General features: G+C 38.0%; 1 protein-coding gene across 1 annotated transcript; it reads left to right on the forward strand.

Annotated features, from left to right (window-relative positions):
- Positions 1 to 5226: 5226 nt before the first annotated feature.
- On the forward strand, positions 5227 to 7084 carry NEUROD6 (neuronal differentiation 6; the record flags this gene model as incomplete). The annotated part of the gene is given in 12 exon segments (XM_066323215.1): positions 5227 to 5257; positions 5260 to 5402; positions 5404 to 5482; positions 5485 to 5543; positions 5545 to 5596; positions 5599 to 5640; positions 5643 to 5666; positions 5669 to 5686; positions 5689 to 5880; positions 5883 to 6023; positions 6026 to 6133; positions 6136 to 7084. Coding segments are annotated over 12 exon segments (990 nt in total), but the record flags the coding sequence as incomplete, so codon positions are not given.
- Positions 7085 to 9983: the final 2899 nt, after the last annotated feature.

Here is a 9983-nt window from a genome sequence, read left to right on the forward strand (position 1 = left end):
AAAACCCCAAACCAAGCAACCAACCAAAACCCCAAAAGCACACACAAAACTCCTGCTGAACAGGTGTTTCCACCTCCTCCTTAGCATTAAACCCAGCAGGAGACCAGAGCCACTGCTTTCTACATTCTTACCCATGTATTTGTCCCTTCTGGTCCGACTTTGCAATTAAGGACGAACTAGACATACATTTTGCCCCAGTCTCACTTCCAAGGCAGCAATTGGGCTGTGCACATGGGTGCTATGGCAGGAAGGCAAACTCATGTCTGGTCATGAGTGTGGAAGAGGGAGTTTAGCATCATATGATTGTCACTGTGTCTGTGCTGCAGTGATGTCTAGTGTGTACATTAGAAAGATGAAGAAACAAATAAAAGAAAAAAATTTAGCAATCTTCCCCTCCTGAACAGTTTCCTGCTGCCCACAAGGTCCCATTGCTCCCAGTGAATGACCATGGCTGCCACACTTCAAAATGCTCCTGAGTTCCTTAATTTGATGCGTATTTCCTGTTTCAGTGAAATGAGGAGGTACGGGCCAATTAGGAGAGGGTTGGAGAGGATGATAATAAGGAGGAAAAAAAAAAAAAAAAAAAGAGAAAATCAACCAAAAAACCAAAACCCAACGGGGAGAGAGAAAAAGAAAAAAAGAAAAAGAGTAAGATACTCCCCAGGGCTCTGATGATAGTGGATTGAACTTACTTGAAGGACTCCCATTGAATGCAGTGCAGTTTGAGTCAGTCCCCCTCATGCACCATGGAGGTTCTGCAGTCACTGGAACTACGTATTATTTCAGTTAATCTATTAATGACTCAGTATTATTTAAATTAATCTATAATGTTTTGGTGTTTATTATTTATACATATTAACATTACTCTATTATTATACATTATTGTATATTGCATATTATTATATGCACATGTATATGTTATGTACAATATGTATAATATTTTATATTATACATTATTGTATATTCAGATTGCATTTGAAATAAACTAACTTTTAATTCAAGACTATACAGTCCAGGTACAGTAAAAAAATTGTGATATGTGTTCAGTAACATATTTGGTGCTGTGTAACCATTCTATAGAGTGCATTTGGCTGTATTTTCTGTGTTATTTTTAACATGCATTCACAGTAGACAGCAAAGCAGCAGTTATCGGGTATGCTGTGAATGCATATTAACAGCAGTACCTATTTGCATATCATGGATCCATAATACAAAATGCGTAGTAAAATCCTTATGAAAAGTTATTATGCATGCACAGTAGAAGCTTTTTAAACCTTGATATCTCAGCTATTTTGTTTCTCCACAATTTATTTGAAAATATTAAAAAGGTCAAATGATGGATTAGGAATGTGTGAAACTGTAATATTACTCCTATAGAGAGAATCATTCAACACAAACTAATTCATTTTTTTTTTAGTAGCAGTATGATAGTCGTTCAAAAATTCATCTGAGTTGTTTTAAAAAATAGCCATCTATTTCAATAACAGAAGAGTGTGGAGAAAATATTTTCATGTATTTGGGTACTGTGTGATATAACTGGGTATTTTCTTGGTCTTTCCCTAAATACAGAACTATTACAATGTCAGCCTTTCCTTCAGTATCTCCTGGTATTTTTACTATGTATTGAAACAGTGTTGGTTACTCTAGGACTTTTAATTTTTAGATTATCATGCATTTTTTAACACTTTGAAAATCCAAAATCCTTTATAAAGTTGACAACCCCTAGAATCTTTAACAATATAAATCTTAATACATAAATGCTTATTAAGGATAATAAGATTCTCCCCTCTCCTTTGTTACACAGATTGTAATATTTGCGGTAAAAATGAAGCAAATGCTATGAAGAGTACCACACTTGCTCTTTTTGAACAGTTTCCCCTTAAGTTTTAACATTGTTGTAACTTCATATAAATTTTCCTCAAAGAACAAAAACTAAAAAATAAAGCCGCATTTTATAAAGAATGAGTGACCTGAATGTCTTACTTCTTTAAATTAAACCAAAAACCAAAAAAAAACCCTCAAGGTTTGGAGTAAGGGTTTTTTTTAACGACAGGCTGTAAAATCATTGAACACATACATATAGATGTATAAAACATGATCTTCCCACACACATGTTGTTCTGTACTGTAGTCTTAATTTTTGTTCCTGTCTCTATTAAAAAAAATGCCCCAACATATTTACATGAAACTTTTTGAAAGAGAAAAATTATTGAATGAGGGCTGAGAACATTAATGCCAAGGTTTTGACCAATGTGAATTAGAGCAGATGAATTATAAACCCTTCAAAACTAGGATTTATACTGGAAATGCTGATATTGACCTGTAACAATAGCAGCTCTGCCAGGGATTATTTTAATACTAAAAGCATACTCAGTCACTCATTATTTAATATAGAAATTATTTCGTTACAAAAAAGCAGTGATATACAGTAATAATGACACCAAATTAAAAAAAAAAGTTTCTAAGGTGACACATCATTCCCCCTGTAACTCTCTTGATAGTGCTTATACGTGACATGCCACTCCCTAAATTTAAAAAAAAAAAAAAAAATCCCTAACACATGAAGGTGGAGTTTGTCATAAGCTCCATGGCAAGGCTAAGCATCTTTTTCAGCTTCATTTAACAGTCTTTTGCCAGCAGAACGAGACAAAAGGGTTAAAGGAGGAAGAGCAGGGAGCACAGGAGAGGCAGCTGAAGAAGAAGAAACAAGGGCATGAAGAAAGGAGAAGCTAGGTATGAAAACAGAAGAGCAGGGTAAGATTTTTAGGAGGTTTCCAAAGGGAATAACACAGTTTTTAGAGATATTGGGGAAACGTTCACAGAAAGGCTAGGCAGACTGTGAAAATATGGCAGGGGCCAAACGGTTTGAGAATCCTGAGCAGCTGCACCCCCGTCTCATTGCAACATGCCAGTGCAGGTCAGGGACCAGTGAGCCTTGCCACATGCTTCAGAAAAAAAGGCATGATTTGTTAAACCTTCATGCTGTATGTCCAGTTTTCTATAAATGCTTCTTTTATTTGCCATGTCACAAACCACAAAGGGATGTGAAAGAAAGATTTCTTACAGATGGCATGAGGTTTACTCCTATTATTATGTGCTCTGGGGCAACAAGCTGCACTCAAAAAAAAAACCCACATTCCAAAAATCACACCCAGCCACATTACACAAAAACTACTTTTTGTAACCATGCTATGTGTTGTAGCACCATCGTTACTTCCCCATTGCTGCCTTCCTTGCCTTGCCTTCTCTTTTTTGTCCCTGGGTACCAGGTGCACTGGAGGGACTCAGATCAATACAGGACAGCATTTCTCAAATAAACAATGCCATATTAACAACAAGAGGGCAGCTGTACCTGTAGGCAGGGATAGCACCAAATTCTGGCATGTCTATCCATGCAGCTAGACTGTTAAAAAGAAGCAACTACAGTGGAAATGCACCTACTGTATGTGAAATGCTGGTGCAGAATTTTTTTCTTTTCTTTTTTTTTCCTATCAGTCTAACCTTCTGTGTTGATACATGAATGCTGGTACCCACTTAGAACGATGCCAGATGATCAGTGCAGAATGAAGGTCCCAGGAGAAAGGCTCACGTGGTTTTCTCTGCCCTGTGACGTCACTAGCAGATGGCATGGGTACCAGCTCTGGCAGTTGGCATCAATGTCACTTTTCAGAGATCAATGAGATAGTGCAGATATACACAGATCTAGACTCCAGCAGATGATGCGACATTCAGACTGAAAAGATTGGAAGGCAAAAAATGAAAACTGATTGTTGAATGAAATAAAAGCTAAGGTAATACAAATAAAGATATATTTCAATTGGTGTTGGGTGTGCATGCAAGTGTTTAAAGATACAGTATCATTGTCTTGTATTTTGTGTATGCTATTTGCTGTCTAATAACTCCTAACATTTTATTCTTCTGATGCAATTACAAACTTTCATTGCTTTTATGTAATACTGCAAGTGTGTAGACAATACTGATAGAGTTAGTATTTGGCTGGGGTTTTTGTTTAATTTTATTCTGTTAAAAAGTCCCTGCATTTACTTTGCTTGTCTCTTTGAAGTCCATGGGATACAAGCTTTTGCTGCTCCCAAACTGCAAACAAAAGCAAAGAAATTGGGAAAAGGAAATTATTTTTCCTTTCCAGGCTGGATTCTGAGCACACGTGCAGGATTACAGTCAGAATCTACAGACCGCTCCTGTCAGCTAAGAGCTGGAGGAAGACATCTGAGCCTCGCAGAACATAAACACTGCTTTAGCGTGCAGGGAATTTTTCACCTCCCCCCCTCCCCACATTGATGGGAAAGAAAAAAAAAAGGAGAAAAGAACAAGAAAAAAAGCAAATAGGTTGATTCTAACTAAACAGATAATATCAAATAGAATTTTTGCTAGAAAAAGGTGAAAAAAAAAAGGTAGGGGAATTTTATTTCCTAACTCTAATCTGAATACATTTAGGGTTAAATAATTCTGATTTTTGTCTTAATATGAATAAGTATTATGTTATTTAACACAAATAACTAGGAAAAATGTTTTGTTTTGAATTATATTAATAGCTGACTGATCTGGGGGGTATATTCAATTTTTTTCCTTCTCAGCCACTGTAACTTACTAAAGTTTAATATCTTGATACTCAGAGGAAGAAATGTGGAGGGGAAAAACACACAATTTTTAGGTATAAGTCAAAAAGTGATTTTTAAGTATTTACCACAGGTAATAGAGATATGGCACTTTTTCAATTTTAAAACTGCATTCCCTATCCTTATTTTTCCACTCAGGGGAATTTTAATTAATGAAATTTCTATATTGCTTTGTCATGTTTTGCATTTCTTTGAATTCCATGATGGCGAAAGTTTGAAGGGTTTGTTTAAAAATAAAATAAATGAGCAGGAGCTAATTGTACATTTAAAATATCAATTTATTCCATATTAATCTGCAAGAAATGTGGCTTTTCAGTTGCAGGGTCAAATGTTTCAAGTGATTTTAGAATTCTTAACATCTATTATTTTTTTAAAAATGGGCATTTGCAACTGCCATTTTATTCCAAAAATATAGGTTGAGCATTTATACCCACACACACTCTGTCTCTCTCTCTTATACAGAGAGCTTACACACAGACACAAATAAGGTGCATGAGGCTGTCTGTGTGAGTTGGGAAACTTTAAAAATGGAAATATTAAACTATGTGCTGGCATTCTTTCATGTAACTAAGATATAGAACCATGTAACACTACCATTTGATGAGTCTGTTGTAATGCCAGAATCCAGATGTGTAGAAAGTTTCCCAGAGAAAGTGATGACCAAAAGCAAATGAAGAACCCAGAAAGCTTTTCAAAGCAGATCATCCTCCGAGGAAAGAATATTAAAAGATCTCCTGGGGAAGACACAGAAAAAGAAGAGGAGGAGGCAAGAGAGAGAAGAGGAGGATGAGAATGGCTTGCCAAGGCGAAGAGGCCTTAGGAAAAAAAAGACGAGCAAGATAAGGATGGAAGGATTAAATTCAGGCGTCAAGAAGCCAATGCTAGAGAGAGAAACCGTATGCACGGCCCTTAACGATGCTCTGGACAATTTAAGGAAAGTGGTCCCTTGTTATTCTAAAACACAAAACTGTCAAAAATAGAAACTTTAAGACTAGCCAAGAACTATATTGGGCTCTTTCTGAAATACTGCGAATGGCAAGAGACCTGACCTGCTACCTTTGTCCAAAACTTGTGCAAGGGTCTGTCCCAGCCAACTACAAACTTGGTGGCAGGATGTCTGCAGCTGAATGCCAGAAGTTTCCTAATGGGCCAGGCAGGTGAAGGTGCCCATCATACCCGCACACCCTATTCCACCTTCTATCCTCCTTACCACAGCCCGGAGCTTGTCACCCCAGCAGGGCATGGACTCTTGACAACTCTAAGTCCATGAAACCATACAATTACTGCAGCGCTTATGAGTCCTTCTATGAAAGCACTTCCCCTGAGTGTTCCAGCCCACAGTTTGAAGGTCCCTTAAGTCCTCCCCCAATTAACTATAATGGGATATTTTCCTGAAGCAAGAGGAAAGCTTGGACTATGGTAAAAATTACAATTATGGCATGCATTACTGTGCAGTGCCACCCAGGGGTCCCCTTGGGCAGAGCTCGATGTTCAGGCTGCTACAGAGAGCCACTTCCCTTATGACTTACATCTGCGCAACCAGTCTCTCACCATACAAGATGAATTGAATGCAGTTTTTCATATTAATGAGGAAAATTAAAATAAACAGTGGTCATTCACCTTCCCCATCTAATAAGAGCAAGCAGGACGCTTGGGCACTGCGTAATTGGGCACTGCACAGTTCTATTTAAAATGTTTACTAGTTCCTAAAGTGTGTTTCAACTATTGTGAGCATTTTCTATGTACCAACAAACCGTTTTTATTATAAGTATATTTTTGCCTGTAATCATTTTGAGAATATGTTTCTCCCCAGAGGTTTTCTCTCTCCTTTTTGACTTTTTATTTTCCTATTTGTTTGATTTGTTGAGCGTGTGTCTGAACAATATTACTGAAATAAAAGCTTACACACTGTATAAATCAATGTCTATTTGGATTGTATAGTAATTATACAATGCATGTTACTGAAATCAGATAAATAAAAACTATGTATTTATAATGGTAGAAAATATATATTAGTGTATTCAAGGAGAAACTGGATTAAAAGTATTAAGATCTTTAAAGTAATTACCCAGAACTGAGATGGGCTTGCAATATGTAGAGGTGAGAGGGCAGCAATATTGAAAGCTATGCAAAAACTAAAGGCAAACAAACAAAAATACAAAATCATTTTTGGGTGTTGGTTTTTGGTAAACTACGGAAAAGCAGTGATTGTCAGTGACATTATTCAGCCTGATTTTAGAGTGTTGCTGACAGGGGCCACATGATCATATTAGAAATGTTGTCAAAATTTGCCTCAGTTATTTTGACCATATATAATCAGCACTTTTTATTTGTATTATATGACTTCAGATGTAAAGGTTTGTTATAAAAATGTATACTGTGGTTTCTCACTACGTACTTAAAATGCAATTAAAGATAGATGTTTCCACTTTTAAAATACATCTATTAGCTGTGATACTGTATTGTGTCTGGTACTTATTATTTCATAGTATACAGCTGCTTTGGTCTTGCCTACACACACCTTTCTTGCCAGGACACTCGCAATGTTCAAGTCTGGAGTTGGAAGTCAAGAATTATCAGGGTGAACCTCATGCTATTTTCAGAAGGGTGTATTAGTGATGCAGGAGATTCAAAATACACGTAAATAGCTGTGTGCTAAATGAAACACAGGTTATGGAAGGAAGTAACTTTATATCTCAATGAAATACCAAATTTCATATGGGAAAGAGCCCTGAGCTAACACCCAGGACGCTAGCTGCTCCTGCAGCTCTGGCTCGTGGGCTGGAGCGTGAGAATGGTAAGAACTTCAGAGAAAAAAGTTCCTGGATGTAGCTAAACTTAGTATTTACTGCAAAAAACAGCACTGGTAAGTACAGATGTGTATGCAACCCGTACTAGTTTGGCAGCTACAAAGGTCTGCAGAGCCCTGCACACCTTAAAAGAGCTGAGCTTAGCTGAGCCTCAGTTGTTTTCTAACCAGTCATAGCTAATTATCTATAAGCTCATGAGTGACAAAATGAATGAACCATTGATCTAAAAGCCAACAGTCTTTAAACCTCTGAAAGAGCAAGACCTCTATTATCATGGACAAACAGCAGCTGTCTGCCATGCAAAAGTACTCTGCTATGAATGAGAAGGGAATACTTTTTAAAAAGCTGTATAAAAAATCCAAATTTCACATGCAAGTTGGAAGCTCTGGATGAATCACAGTCTGGGTTCTCAATGGACACATCAATCTCAGAGCCTCACTTGAGTACACAGCTGTATGAAGAGGGGATGGGCAAATTTCTCCTGATAATTTGCCTAATGTCACAACCAAGACTTGTTTAAACATTCTGCCCTGCCAAGCATTGCAGCTCCCTCGGGACAATCACAGCCTGAAGTTCATCTCCTCTAAGTAAGACCAGGCTGCCCCCAAAGGAAAGGGGTAACAAATCCCGAATTTTCTATCAGAGTCTAAATGCTTTCGGGTTTGCAGAAGAGGGACAAGCATGGGATTTTGTTCAACCAAATCCTCTCTAGGCACAAATAAAACACCAAAATGGAGTCTTTAGAGCAGGCTTAGGCCAAATTTCAGAGATTCAGGATCATCCCCTGTTTCCTCAGGGTCAGGCATGGAAGGCACAGGCAGCCATTTTCCACCTGGATGGAAGGTGATGGTGATGACTGTCAACTCAAAGCACTCTCGACGTGTCGGCACTGAATATAAGACGGATTTGGGAAAAAAGAAGACATTAAAATAGATTGCATTTGCTGTTCCTCAGAATTAGCTGATACTTGGCAAGGTGTGGAAAGGTGATGGGAGAGGGACGGGAGAAGAAGCCAATTGATGAACTGAAAGCACACAATCTTGGGCATGGATTCACACACACTGAGAAATAACATATAACAAGGTGCTGTAGGCAAGAGGTCCCAGAAACAGGGAATCATTTGTGGGGGAGCAAATACCTCCACTGAGCATTGACAGCAAACTTATCTAACCAATTTTACTATGACAACCTCTTCTAGGAGGCTGAATGTTCACCAAGTACTTCAGTACTGCTTTACTGCACAGGATATTTACAACTGCCTCCTCACACCACTCTCAACTTATGCAAACTCCTGCACCAAGGGAAAGAAATGCCTAATGCAACATATCCAGCAGGAGCCACAAGGGGTGTTCAGTCTTCAGGCTCTGTGATCTGGGTGTCTCCAGCTCTGTGGCCCCATATTAACTCAGTAACTCATGGGCCAACTCCTGTTTCCCCTTCTGGCAGCAGAGACAAAGGAAAAGGGGAAGGAAAGCATCCCTGCCAGTTCGGATCTTTCTCGATCACTCCACGACAGATGGGGAGGCAGTTTGCAGCCAGATTCCCCCTCTGGTAGCTCAAGGCAAGAACCACGCTTGCTCAGGGCATTGCAAGTTAGAAAGTCACTCCACAATAAATAATGGAACAAGTAATAGGAAAACATTGAGATGGCATAAAAACCCTCCAACATTCTCTTTCTAGGAGGGTATGGTTTATTTAGGGATATGGAGGTAGGAACATCCTTGAGAGCAGGCTCTCTTGCATACCTTCTTTTATGCACACAACAAACATTTCTGTGCTCTTTCACTGGCCAGTCACAGAATGAAAACGTGCTTCAAGCTCTGACATGACTTATTCCTTTGAAAAGCCTTTGAAGATGCCCTATTTCAAGGAAAAAAAATCTGAGTACTAATAAAGGTCTGATCCTTTAAAATCACAGGAATAAAAGCCAGTGGGTTTCTTACTCATTATCTCCACTTTTTGAGGTTTGTCTCCTTTCAATCTGTTTCATACAGTAAAAAAACCTGCTCAGTTCTGTGTGTCTTGTTTTCCTCTACACTGCCTTCAATTTCTTGATGATAGAATTATGTAAAAGAGTTAATTATGCTTCAGAAATATTAGGTGAGAAATTTCTATTGTTCCATGTCCTTTAGCACAAAAATATTGAAATTTTCTGTCCCTTTTAGAAATGGGAACCCCAAAGCTGGCAGAAGAAGGGCTATTTAATTTGTGGCTTTGTTACACCGTGGAACTCTTTGCCGTTTATTATTTCCCAGAGAAACGTTTTAGTGTGCTTTTTAAAAGCACTGTGGTTTTTTTATGGTATTGGATACACACTAATTATTTAAGAATGGCTGTACTGGTTCAGATTAATCATCCATCTGACCTAATACCCATTTTTAATATGAGGGCATAAAAAAGTTGTCCAAATTTGTCAAAGAGGGCAGGGAATTTTTTAATTTTTTTTTAACTAATAAAAGTACTGGAAAATAAACTAAACGTAATGTTCCAGTCTTTTGAAGACAGAGATGTTCCTGAATTGGAAGAAAGGCCAGGAG

The sequence above is a fragment of the Sylvia atricapilla genome, chromosome 1 (genome assembly GCF_009819655.1).
Source record: "Sylvia atricapilla isolate bSylAtr1 chromosome 1, bSylAtr1.pri, whole genome shotgun sequence".
Lineage (NCBI taxonomy): Eukaryota > Metazoa > Chordata > Aves > Passeriformes > Sylviidae > Sylvia > Sylvia atricapilla.